The following is a 14022-nucleotide window of genomic DNA, read 5'->3' as shown; positions in this document are numbered from 1 at the left end:
CACATTGATCATAATAATTATATCAAGATTAAGAGTATAAGTATATTTAATGAACTAGAGAATTTGTTTTATATATTCAGTACAAAAACACTTATCTCTACTTGGTCCGTTCAATACATACAAAATTTACTAGCATAAGAAGATGGAACTATACTGTTCCCATAATGAAGATACATTATATTAATCTTGTGATACAATCATACCAATGGCTTTGTCCAAATTCCTTCTTAGATTGTGAACATAAAATTTATACTTATAAGAACCGATGATTTAATCTTCCATGTATAAGCTAAACTCTATACACTAAATCATCTACTATATAAGTAAAGGACACACATACTAGTACATGATCTATTTAACTCTTTATTAAAAATTAAATAAATAATTGTTCTATAATAAAAACTATATCCATACACATGGTTAATAGTATATATCTCAACAAAAAGCTTTGTAAGTTTTCTGTTACAAACGAAGTTATGTGACTTTTCTCATAATTGTATAACCTTTTATAAAATTTACCCCTAAAGTTAATGGAGACTGTGCAGGGTTAGTTGGGTCAAGGGACAAAACTCCTCAAAGTGAGAAGAACAACGAAACTGTTTAATTAAAATTTCAATGTAGATAGGCACTTAATTAGGGGTGACCCAGTGGTCAATGAAGTGGGTTGGGCATTATGATCATGTCTCAGGTTCAAATCCCAGCAGAGAAAAAAAAACCACTCTCCGGCTGTCTCAATTTGTATGACACCATTTGACTAGGCACGGAGTTTAATAAAAAACGGAGGACTTTTGAAATTTGTGGTCCAAAACAAGTCTTAGATATTTGTGTGGTTGTAAATAATCTCATAATGTTAAATTGTTTCTAAATATAGAAAGGTGACATTCTTTTTGGAATGGACTAAAAAGGAAAGTGTGTCACATAGGTATCCCGTGGAATTAGACAAGGTGCGTGCAAGCTGATTCGGACACCGCGGTTATAAAAAAAAATCAATGTAGACAGGGGAAAAATTATGAACTTCAAGCTAGATGTTATGTACAAAAAATAGGCGGTCCGTCCGATAAGTACACTTATATATTACTCCCTCATTGACTTTTACTTGTCTACTATATTAAAAATAAATTTTCACTTTTACTTGTCTACGTAGCATATCAAGAGAAAGACAATTTATTTTGTTGCTTTACCCTTAACACAATTTATTTCTTGCTTTACCCTTATCATTAAATACTAATTACCCAAATCATTTGTCAAATTTTTTGAAATGCTAATAGTCATGGGTATTATAGTAAAATATGTACTTTCTTTGTTATTTTCTTAAAGAAAGTGTAAAGTCCATTGTGAACAAATAAAGGTATACCCCGAGAGAGAAGGAATCCTCTAACTTTTTATCTCATCATTAGGTGTAAATATTTAATTTCTTCCAAGACACTATTCTATGTTCTTCTCAAGAACCTTTGTTTCTCTCATACAGGTGACTCACCCATTATCTCCCATGTTCTCGCAATCTATTAACCTCACTATCATCTTATTTATTCCAGGGCAGAAATCCTACACTTATAAATCATATGTGGTGCATGAAAAATATTTTTTAATGTGCATGTAAAAGTGGGGTTGGTGTACATGTCGTGAAAAAAAAATTCCGAAAAAAAAAAAGATTGTATCTCCAACTTGTTCACTATTAAAGAGAGAATATTTTTTCTTGAAGGAATGTGTTCTTATAGGGAGGAGATAGATCGACCAACGATCATCATCAATCATCAAAATTTGCAGTTATATATAGAGCACAAGAAAAGTTAAATGAAAAATACTTACCTACATTTCTATTTTCCTAGCAAATCAATAAGTTCATAACATGTATCTTGTATAAATAAACTATTAATTATATGTTAATCGTAATTAGTTATCATGTAATTTTCACATCAATTGTGATTTATCCTCATCTTATAGTAGACACTACTAAAAAATCATTATTTTCCCGTTGAATTTCTCACTGAAAAATGTTCAGTGGAAGCCTAAATAGGGAGTAGTGTTTTCACACGAAAAAATTAGGAAGTTTCTCAGCGTTTCAATGTGAATCTGTTTCTCACCATGCGTTTTCCTAGTGAGTTGGTTCTGTGGGAATAAAGTGGGAAAATCATGTTTTATAGCATAAATTTCCCACTAAATGTCGGTGGAAAAAAAAACCTCTATTTCTATTAGTGTGAAATAACTTGATTGGTGCAAATACAATATGCAAGTTGTTTCCCTAGTAAAATTTTATTATAATATGCTCATGTCACAAACTAGACGTCATTATACGTAACATTCGAGATAGAATTTATAAAATAGTGCCACCATATGTTTATTATTGGAGCCGGAAATGTCAAAGGCAATAGTATAAAAGAATTGGAAAACTTTAGTGTTTTTCTGTTGAACTAAACTTGACATGAAATCCAAGAATAAATGTTGATTTGAAACTTAATTAACTAGTTAAAACTTTGTCCTATGATACTTTTCTTATTTAATGTCATTACACTTTATTCTATGATACCTAAAACTTTATTTATTCTATGATTTTTTTTTGGGGGGTAAGTTATTCTATGATACTTTTCTTAAAGTGACATTAATTCATGTTAGTAATATAGGCAGGCTTGCAATCACACAAAAGAAAATCTATATATAGTACTAAGGTCTTTTTAGCTTCAACATCATTTTCTTCTTTGTCTTCATACACTTTTGTATTTTCCATCTCTCATCCTTCAGAAATGTCAAGCAGAGAATAACCTAAGAAGAAACTCAAGTACACTCCAATTAGTCCACTTTTGAATTTACGTACAACCAAACCAAAGAGGTAATTAGCTTTAAATGTTTTATACAACATCCCACATTATTAATTATAGAAATAGTTTGTGTTGTTGTTAGTTTTTTCTAGTAATTTTAAGGGAATAAAAATAAAATATAAGTATGTTAAATAGTATTGCATTTGTTCCAATTTATGTGGCACTGTTCGGATTTCGGGAGTCAAACCGTTAAAAACTTAAAATATGACCATGAATTCGGACGTGGAATCTTTAAGTTCTTTGAAAATATTGTTATATTTAAAAACTACGTAAAAGGTACTACGATAAGTCAATAACTGACAGTTCAAATACTTAAAGGACATATAAAAAAGTCACAAAAAAGAATAGTTCGTTTGACTCTTGAAATCCGAATGATGCCACGTAAATTGGGATGGAGGGAGTATCACCCTATAGGCTACAACATACTTAAGGCAGTTTTTATTACTCCCACTTGTTTCCATTTTCTTAAAGAGTAGTATCTCCTTTTCTAGCAAAACAAATGTTTATGTTGGGGAAGGTATAAAATGAAGTATTTTGACTCTTACTGCGAATCTTTTCAAATAAATTAAGACAGAGAGTACTTCATAAAATGATGTCATGTGTGATTTGGTTTAAGTTTTATATATTGATGATGTAAAAAAAGTTATACATAACTTTTAAGATAAACATTAAGGGGTTGTTTGGTTTAAATGTAATGGCACTGGTCCAACTGTCAAGGTATTGTCTGCTTTGAGCTCGGGCACGCAAGGATTTGTTTCTTGGGTTTTAACCCAAATGGCACCTCAATAGTTGATTCTAAACTCATTCTTATGAGATCCCTACCTTTCTTATCTCATTCCGATGTGGATTCGCCTAAGGTGTAATGTGCACTCTTGAGGCTTGCTCTCCGTTATGGTCCTCACATACCCCCCCCCCCCCCCACCCTCGGGGACTTAGGGTCCTTGTCGAGGTTTTCCCCACCATGTACTGATTAGGGAGAGTCCTGCTCTAATACTATATTTGTAACTGTCCTGGTCCAACTATTAAGGTATCGTGCACTTTGTCCCCAGGCCCACACGGATTTGTCCCTTGGGTTTTAACCCAAAAGATGCATCAACAGTTGATTATGAACTTACTCTTATAAGCTCTAACTTTCTTCTCTCATTCCGATGTGGGATTCGCCTAATAGGGAGTACAATGTGCATCCCTTATTCAGAGGCTTGCCCTCTGTCACGGGGTCACATTAAAATCGAAATATCTCAAGATTATAATACTGAGATTAAAATTAGGACTAAAACTTGGATACCTTGTCTCAACTTTTATATTAGATAAGTTATTCAAATTAAAGTTCTATTTAATACAGATTTTTGCTAATATCTCAAATCAAACATAGGATAAATTTAATCCTAAAATATAAATCGAGATAATCCGCCTAATTCCTTGAACCAAACAACCACTAATTGATAAACTACACAGATTATGTAAACAAATATTTTATTGCCTGTGCATATAACTTAAATTTTGTTTCTATATAATTTTGTTAGACAATCAGGTTGTAGCAGGTGTCACGATCAAATTTAAGCTAGTTTAGAACTCTACCAACCGGAAGGAGAAAAAACTTGAGCAAGTCATATTAAGTACGTATATATGCATGCATGCATGCTTAATTTGCTACCTCGTGTACATTATGTATGTATATATGTTGCGTGTATGAGTTGTTACTTGTTAGTACATCGAGTGACTTTAGTTAAGGTGAAAACCGGTAAAGGATAAATTATAGGGAAAATGACATTTTTCGTCCTTGTATTATTAGCTAATAACACTTTTGATCCAAGTGATATTTGACTCTGTACATTTAACCTTTAATTATTCACGGAGGTTGATTGTGTAAACAAACCATCTATTATCGTGAAGGGCATGCAGTTCTGCCATTAAAATATTACTTCTAGCTTAGCATGCCATTAATCACTTCCGCAATATGATTCAATTACAGATACATGCTTTATATTCTAACCCAATAAATATTGTCTTTGGTTGAAATTATAGATCAAGAAAGTGTCGTAAGAAGGATGGCACACTATATTGAGATTACCCCAATAGATGATCATCAGACTGCACAAATTCGTCAAATTACATCAAATGAGGTCTCTCTCTCTCTCTCTCTCTCTCTCTACATTTATATATTTAGAATGAAATTAAAACTTTCGCTTTTACCCTTAATGAAATGATTTAAAGCCACACAAATATCTATGGCTTGTTTTAGACCACAAGTTTCAAAAATCTTCTTTCCTTCTTAAACTTTGTGCTTAGTCAAATTAAGACACTTATATTGGGACGATGAAAGTACTTCTTTTTCCTTTTTTTTTTTTTTGAGAAAAGATGATATGCTTATTTTGTTGCAAAAAGAGAAGTAGGCAAGTGAAATTGAAGATTGACTATGGAAGAAATAAAGTACAAAATTAAAGAAAAAGGTAGTGCATGTGTGTGTATACTGAATATGTATATCATTTGAAGTTGTCATTTTAAAATTCAGAATCCATAAAGTTGAAATCCTGACGTCGGCTCTAGACTTACGGGTCGGCAAAACTCAGTACCTTTAATTCAAATCTTATATTTATGTTAAAAGATTTATTTAGTTATATAAATAATCAGTTAAAAAAAATGTGATCCAAAACCCATAAACTAATTTTTTTTTTTTTTAATCCTCATATGCTAATGAAACTCAATTCTATGTTATGTCTCTAGCACTCATGGGATCTTAGTAGGCGTTTAGTCACGAGAATCAAATATTTTTCACTTTATTTGGAATTTTGAAGTTGGAGTTGAAGATGGTGTTGTGTTTGGTTATCGTTTTTGGAAAGAATATTTGGTTGTTTGAATGTATTGAAAGTGAAAAAAGTGGGAGGGGGGGGGGGGGGGGGAAGTGAAAACAAGCTTTTAGGTGTTTTCCAAAGGAATTTTCATGACCAAACGCTAATTTTCAAACAAAGTGAAATAATTTTCTGGAAAAAAGTGAAATTCTCATGGCCAAATGGGTCCTTATGATTTAGATGTTTTTGAAGATCCTTTGTTTATTAAGACCCCCCTTCCCATGTCTGTTGCGAGACTGTTTAGGCTACACGTACACACACAGGCTTAAAATTTTCTTTTCTACTCACTGCTCAATATTTACTACTCTCTCTGTCTCAATTTATGTGATATTTTTCATTTTTTGAGAGTCAAACAAAAAAATCTATGACTGCAGTTTAGTCGTGTGCCATTTAAATATTTTAAATTGGTAATTATTGTGACTTATAATACTTTTATGTAGTTTCTAAATATGTAAATATTTTTCAGAAAACTTAAAGATTTTATGTCCGAATTTGCAGTCAAAATAAAGAAGTTTGACTTTCGAAACCTGAAATGTATCACATAATTTTGGACAGAGCTTTTACTCCCTCCATCTCAATTTGTGTGATGGTGTTTGACACACGACGAGTTTAACAGTGAAATGAAGACTTGATTTGTGGTCTAAACAAGTCATATATATTTGTGTGGCTGTAAATCATCTCATTAAGGATAAAATGAGAAATTTAAAGTTAAACCGTGAGTACTAAATGTGGAAAGATACCATTCATTTTAAGACCGACTAAAAATAAAAGAGCGTCACATAAATTGGGATAGAAGAAGTATTATTATTATTATTATTATTATTATTATTATTTTGGAAAATTATCAGTCTTTAGATTTTATTTCGTTTTATCTAACAATTTATGTGAGAAAAAAGAAAGTGGCCAGGAAAACCTGAAAAAGAGAAAAAACTATCAACTCTTTCCACTAATTACAGATACAAGAACGGAGGACAGTGGATCATTTAATCGAGATGGAGCAAATAGACGGTGAAGATCGATCATGCTTACAAACCAATATTAAAATCTTTGATGAAATGTTTAAGGAATTGGACAATTTGTCTATTTTGTGTACCATATTCAAAGTAAACGTGGGACTACGTGAATTAAATCCAGATGCTTATACACCAAAGATGGTCTCTATTGGTCCTTACCATGAAAAAAATCCTCGACTTCGTCCAATGGAAAAGTACAAATTATTGTACCTACGACGGTTTCTCCAACGAAAAGAGGGGCTTGACGTGGGAAGTTGCATGAGTGAATTGGAGAAACTGAAGGCAGAAGCACTACAGTGTTATGACAATACAGTAGACCACTATAATGACACTACTCCCGCTGATCAATTTTTGCGTATGTTGTTGCTTGATGGTTGTTTTGTGGTTGAGTTTATTAGAGAAATTGGAATGGGTCGAGAAAGAGAACACGATATTATCAATGTTGATTTCATGGTTAATCCAATACTTCGAGACTTGCTGTTACTAGAAAACCAACTTCCTTTCTTTGTTCTCGCCATGCTTCATGACATGACAAAGCAAGCTAATGAATTTCCATTGACACGACTGGTGCAGTTTGCCTTTGTTGATATATTACCAAAAGTAACCCTTGCATTCCTAGAAGAATCAGACCAGGCAGAAAATTTCAAACATTTACTTCATATAGTACACACGTCATGTCACCCTTTAGCAAGTAAAAGTACTAGCAGGCTAACTGGGGAAAGTTCAAGTAACATCTCACGGTGCAATCTTTTGCAAGCAATTAGGTCGAAAGAAAAGTCAAAAGCTAAGGAAGCTCGAGATAGCTTCATAAAGTGGCATAAGGTCATACCAAATGCAACAGAGCTTTCCGAAGCTGGAGTTAGCTTCGTAAAAGTCGGATTTATTTATCCTGCGATGGACGAAGACAGTACTAAGGATAGCACAAGTTTATTTGATATAGAGTTCGAGAATGGAGTGATGAAAATCCCTAGTTTTCATGTCAATGGTTTTACGGAAACCTTCCTGCGAAATCTCATTGCTTACGAGCAACAGATATCTGATGCAGATTCAAGATATTTCACTGATTTTGCAATTTTCATGGGTTATCTTATCAACTCGGACAAAGATGTGAGTTTGCTGTGCCAGAATAGAATCATTAGGAACAAGTTAGGAGAGGACAGACAAGTGGCTGGCCTCTTCAACAGACTTGCGAAAGAGTTCGGCAATCTTAACGGAGACTTTCATTACATCGAAGTAAGCAGCAAAGCAGTTCAACATTATCTAAAACCATATAGCCAACTGAGGACAAGTTATTTGGTGCGCAATTATTTTAATACTCCTTGGACAGGAGCTTCAACTGTGGCAGCCATCTTACTCCTCATACTCTCAATTATGCAAACCGTTCTAGCTTTCACAGGTAGTGTTAAGAAGTAGTCATTCCAATATACAATAGTTGTTTGAATGTCCCCAACCTAATGTTTATTGGAGAAAAGTTCTGCTGTAAGTAATATATTGAGATAAAATATCACAAACCTTGAATTAGGCTCCAAATGCCTCACAATTGAATCTCCTTTAGGCAAAATCTTCAATACAGGAACCTCAAGTGCCTTAGAAGAATCAATCAAACTTTCTTGTTTACATAAAAAGCAAATCACATCCACCATAGAGATCTTCCCAACACAACAGCATTCATCATCAGCAGTAGCACCTTCCAGAACCTTCCGTGAAGACGTCGAATGATCGCAATTTCACACTCTTAAATGCGTCTCGCCGGTCCTCTTCAACAACGATAACACCTCCACTACGGTGGAGGTTGCCGGAATTGGCCTTAATGCGGCTTCCCAAGGCATAAATCTGATACCTGAAGTAAAATATATGTATTCGCAAACTAATAAATCTTTGAATGCTCTCTCCAATTCTGCACAAAATTAAAATAGCTAGCAACACCTGGGGAAATCTATTGTAACTCAAAACAGGAAAATCTATTCAATTTTCAAAAATTTAAAGCCCAACATAAAATATTATGCCATGTAACCATATTTTCAGTTTATATAACATTAGACCTGGGAAAAGCATTATGCACAATGTATCAACCTTGTATGTATAAAAGGTGTTTATACACAAATATGGGCTAAACCGGATAACAAACTCAAGATAAGGGCTAAAGCGTGTAAATATTTTCTCCCACTAGACATAGAGCATAATTTTCCTTTGACGGATCATAAATCCTAAGTAGAAATGAATTAAAATAGCAAATCCTAACCAATTTTGATTTCCTACAACTTTGAATTATTTTTCCAGCCGTACCTTTCGATTCAGAAAACATACTACCATGCAAATGAGAATCACAGAGATAACAATAATAACAATAACAAGAATAACAATAATAATAATAATAATAATAAGAATAATAAGAAGAAGAAGAAGAAGAAGAAGAAGAAGAAGAAGAAGAAGAAGAAGAAGAAGAAGAAGAACAATACTAATAATAATAACAATAATAATAATAATAACAATAAGAATAATAACAATAATAATAACAATAACAATAACAACAACAACAACAATAGTACCAAGGAAAAAGGAACTTTATTCCTATATTAATTTGATCATAAATCCTAACTAGACATGAATTTAAAATATCAAATCCAAACAAATTTTATTTCCTACAACTTTGAATTATTTTTTCCAACAATACCTCTCGATTCATCAGAAAAGGTACTGCTATGATAATATAAAGGAAATAGGAATAGAATAAGGAAACGGCGAGGCAAAAATCCAAAATTCTGAATAATGAACAACTTAAAATAGCGTATAAAGAAATTCCGATAAAAAAAATTTAAAAAAAAACTTGGTTAACTCTTGAAATTTCAAACGTGCCACGTAAAACGAAATCTACTTTTAACTCAAAATAAGAAAAAATCTATTCCAATATAAATTTGATCATAAATTCTAACTACATGAATTAAAATACAAAATTAAACTTTGAATTATTTTTTTCAGCAATACCTCTCGATTCAGAAAACTTACTGCCATGCAAATGAGAATCACAAAGATAGAATATAATAATAATAATAATAATAATAATAATAATAATAATAATAATAATAATAATAATAATAATAATAACAATGGTAAAAAGGTAAATACAAGGTAAACGACATTTCTATGACATGGTTGGAATTTCGACATTCAAACTTTTAAACTTTAAACGTGATAAAATATATAGTTTTATAAATCAGAATAATTAACAACTTAAAATATTTAAAAAGACATATAAAGAATACCAAATTCTATCTAATAATTTGAAATATTATTTTCAAACAATACCTCTCGATTCAGAAAACGAACTGCCATGCAAATGAGAATCACAGAGATAGATAATAACAATAATATATAATACGAGAAGGGCAAAAAGGTAAATAGGAGGTGAACGGCGAGGGCAAAATGGAGAATTTGTATTGCCGGAAAACGCCGTATTGGGAAGATTCCGGTAGCCGTCTCAAAAGATGACGACTGAGGAAAATACGTGGGGAAGATTGAGATATTTATAGGCGGGAGATTACCGGAATAGCCAGTGATCGGTACTGTTTTTTCTATTTTTGGAATGTGGGGCCTAGGTGGATCCAAGTGGTTAAGCTAGTTTGATTTTGGACGGTCTTAAAATGAGAAAATGAGAAAATGACCATTCAAGTTTGACAACAACAATAAATTAATTCCATGAGTGGGATATGAAAAGAGTAGTATGTAAGCAGATGTTATCTCGATCTTGGAAGGTAGAGAGGCTGCTACTAATAGTCCCTCGACTCAAAAAAAAATTTTAAGACAATTTGAAAAAAGAACATAAATACAACAAAAATAAGGCAATAATCGAGGTACAAGAAACAAGAATTAATGGCTAAATCGAATAACAAGGAACTACAAGAGTAATAATACAACTACTAGTATGAAAGGAACTACAAAAGACAACACTCAACTACCTACTAACCTATTATCCTAATTCTTATCCTCCATAACCTCTTATTTAAAGTCATGTTCTCGGTGAGTTGCAATTGCACCATGTCCTATTGTATCACCTCTCCCGAATACTCTTTTGGCCTACCTCTACCTCTTCTTAAACCATTCATAGTCAACCTCTCACACTTTCGCACTAAGGCATATGTGCACCTCCTCTTCACATGCCCGAATTATGTCGATATCCTCATTTCCACAATTTTCATCTTCTAAATGTGATAGTTCTTGACTGGTCAACACTCTGCTCCATACAGCATAGTCGATCTAACCGCCACTCTTTAGAGCTTTCCTTTAAGTTTTGGTGGTCCCTTCTTGTCACACTGGACTCCGTATGCGAGCTTCTGCTTCATCCACCCTGCACCAATACGATGCATGACATCCTCGTCAATCTCCCTGTTACCTTGGATAATAACCCAAGATACTTAAAACTTCTTTTCTTTTGGATGGCCTAGGTATCGAGCCTCCCTTCCACTCTTGCGGTACGCCACTGAACTTGCATTTCAAGTATTCAGTCCTGGTTCTGCTTAACCTAAACCCTTTAGATTCCAGAATTTGTCTTCAAACTCTAGCTTATCATTAACTCTGTCGTGAGCATTCAAGATTGACGTAGCTTTAAAATAATCCGTTAAATATATTTTTGGGTAGTTTTGATTTTTTTTCAAATTTATTAAAAGTGACAATTCTTAGTCTTCATTAAATATTTTAACCAACTCTTACATATGGTTGGTAGATTTAATGAAATTGTGAAAAAAAAAAAAAAAGAGAGAGAGGGATAATTAACGGAAACTCATATTTTAGTAGTGCAATTTTGCATTTTTTGCTATATTTGTCTATTTATGGTGTCTGGTCCATCTTTGTAGATGTAATTATGCTATTTTAGTCTATTTTAATGTGTAAAGCAATTTTTAGCGTTGCTTTTTCTATATTTTAATGAGACTTTTCATAGTGTTTCTAATTATTATTATTATTATTATTTTTTTTTTTTTTTTTTTGTAATTTCGTGAAATCTGAAATCCTCAAGCTGCCCAGGAATATATTTAAGAAATTATTTTAAGGGAAAAGGGTCAAATATACCCCTCTACTTTAGTATATTGGCTAACTTTGCCCTTCATTAGCCAAAGTAGTCAAATATACCCCTCTGTTAGCCAAAGTACACAGATATACCCCTCAATGGATGGAAAATTCCAAATTACTCATTTATCAAAACTTACCCATGCCCTATCACTTAGACCGAGTTGACTCACAAAATTATTTCCCCCACCCAATTTGGTTTGTAATGTGATTTGTTAATGTACTGTGAAGCTCTTTCAATATTTATGCAATATTTATGCATATGAGTTGATCGTGATTCTTAAAGTAGAACTAGTTGTTACCTTCTTTTCTAGAAATAATGCACGGCTTGGTTATATGTCAACTAATTAACAAACTCAAAGTTATGCAATTTAAGGTTTTGTTCATATGGCTGCACTTAAGTTTTTATCAGTAGCATCCCAAACTAACTCATCAATAGTCTTTTGGCTCAACTCACACAAACCTTTACCGATCATTTTGTTGTGTAACTTAACTACTAATAAGAATAAATTAGAGATTAACGGGTTTGTAAGGAATTGTTGTATGGAAAGCATAACATAATTCATGTTTCGGCATGCTGATTAATTTTGGGTGGGGAAATAATTTTGTGGGTCGGACTGGTCTAAGTGATGGGGCATGGGTAAGTTTTGATAAATGGGTAATTTGGTCTAATTTGGGATTTTCCATCCATTGAGGGGTATATCTGTGTACTTTGGCTAACAGAGGGGTACATTTGATTATTTTGACTAATGGAGGACAAAGTTAGCCAATAAACTAAAGTAGAAGGGTATATTTGACTCTTTTCCCTTATTTTAAATATACTTTAAATATAAGAGATCATTTTTTCCCTTTTTTTCGTCTTAGTAGTGTGATGTAGTGTACTTATATGACAATAAGGAATTTATATTTATTAGGTTAAGTTAATCTCAAATTTGATATAGTAATATGAAAAATAATAACTTGTTATAATCGATTAAATTATATTCTGTGCAAGAACAATCTATTTTACCCATGCATATATGCAATTAAGAATTTTAAGATAGAACAAAAAAAAGTTTATACTATCACTGTATTTTAAATAGTAATTACAAAGATTGTCAACTAGACGTATTCCATGAAATTGTAGGTCATCTAGATGTCATGTTGTAAAGGATTCTGTCAGTGTCTAAAATTAATTCCTAATTAAGTCAGATTTAAGTGTTTATTAACTTGCAAGTTGCAACTTAGCATAACGTACGAATGAAAATAGGCATTTGGGCAGGGTGATCTGGACTTTGACCATAACATAAACCGAAACTTTGCTTAAATTGAATTAAATGACATATTTAATATTAGTGTCAATATCTCCTATTAGTGATGCTTGTTAGTTGTCACACTGGATTATTCAAGGCATCAGAATTAAATTGGATGATATTTATTAGGGGTATAAGAATTAGATTGGATGTATCTCCGCCTAAGCTATGCTTATGCTTTACTTGAGCCGAGTCTATCGGAAACAACCTTTATCCTCCCCAAACTTCACTTGTAAAATGGTATGTTTTAATTTACTGTTGATATTTATTAGGGGTGCCAATTTCACATAAGCTCGACTATTTTATATTTTTATTCATTAAAAAATGCCATATCATTTTAATGTAAAAAGGCAAAACAAAATGGAGAAAAGGTCCTACCGGGAGTCGAACCCAGGTCGCTGGATTCAAAGTCCAGAGTGCTAACCACTACACCATAGAACCAGATGTGTTGCTGTCTTCAATAAGACTAGTAAAAGACGACATGTAACATGTTGTTGCAAATAGGGCCATCTGTAATTTTGATTTTTTATTTTTTAGAAATGCTTATCTATTATCATATCAATTTAGTTTGGTATAGTCTGATATTTTTAAGGTCTATTTCTCTTTTGTACTTTATGGTAAGCCGGTAATCACGATTTATTCGCTTCGCCTTAAATGTAGTGGAGAATTATAACTTCAATAATGGTGGAAACTCTTTCATGCTTAAAATGAAATAAAAATTGTCTAGTGTTAGTTAAAAATAATACATATTATAGTATTCTAATTAAATGCTAGTTTATGAGACTTATGAGTTTCTCCTTAGCGGAAGCAGATTTGCAGCAATCACGACTCGTGTCACCGGTCGTCGGGAACACAAAGCGGATGAATCACCTTTGTCTACCGCCTAAAGCGTCCTCTAACGGATGCAAAGAATTAACCCTAAGCCTAACCGTTTTTAGGTTTTTAGTACGCGTCTTCCCATTAGAGTTAAAAGTTGGACTAAACTAATGGG

At 32.7% G+C, this 14022-nt stretch overlaps 1 protein-coding gene and 1 non-coding gene across 2 annotated transcripts; one reads left to right on the top strand and one right to left on the bottom strand.

The window, feature by feature from the left end:
• Positions 1–2695: 2695 nt before the first annotated feature.
• LOC132619330 (UPF0481 protein At3g47200-like) lies at positions 2696–8101 on the top strand. The gene is made up of 3 exons (XM_060334265.1): positions 2696–2827; positions 4842–4939; positions 6622–8101. Exons 2-3 carry the CDS (start codon positions 4865–4867, stop codon positions 8089–8091), a joined length of 1545 nt encoding a protein of 514 aa, XP_060190248.1. The 5' UTR covers positions 2696–2827; positions 4842–4864; the 3' UTR covers positions 8092–8101.
• A 5299-nt stretch (positions 8102–13400) lies between these two features.
• On the bottom strand, positions 13401–13472 carry TRNAQ-UUG (transfer RNA glutamine (anticodon UUG)). Its single transcript has one exon. It is a non-coding gene; the product is annotated as a tRNA-Gln (tRNA).
• Positions 13473–14022: the final 550 nt, after the last annotated feature.

The sequence above is a fragment of the Lycium barbarum genome, chromosome 11, assembly GCF_019175385.1.
Source record: "Lycium barbarum isolate Lr01 chromosome 11, ASM1917538v2, whole genome shotgun sequence".
NCBI lineage: Eukaryota > Viridiplantae > Streptophyta > Magnoliopsida > Solanales > Solanaceae > Lycium > Lycium barbarum.
The sequence above is the reverse complement of the archived record's forward strand: the minus strand, read 5'-3'. Positions and strand labels throughout refer to the sequence as shown.

What these genes read in the sequence shown, in the direction of transcription:
- LOC132619330 (XM_060334265.1), top strand. Translation starts at nt 4,865, where the DNA reads ATGGCACACTATATTGAGATTACCCCAATAGATGATCATCAGACTGCA. An exon ending in GTCAAATTACATCAAATGAG is followed by an intron (nt 4,940 to 6,621) that starts GTCTCTCTCTCT and finishes CACTAATTACAG; the next exon opens with ATACAAGAACGGAGGACAGT.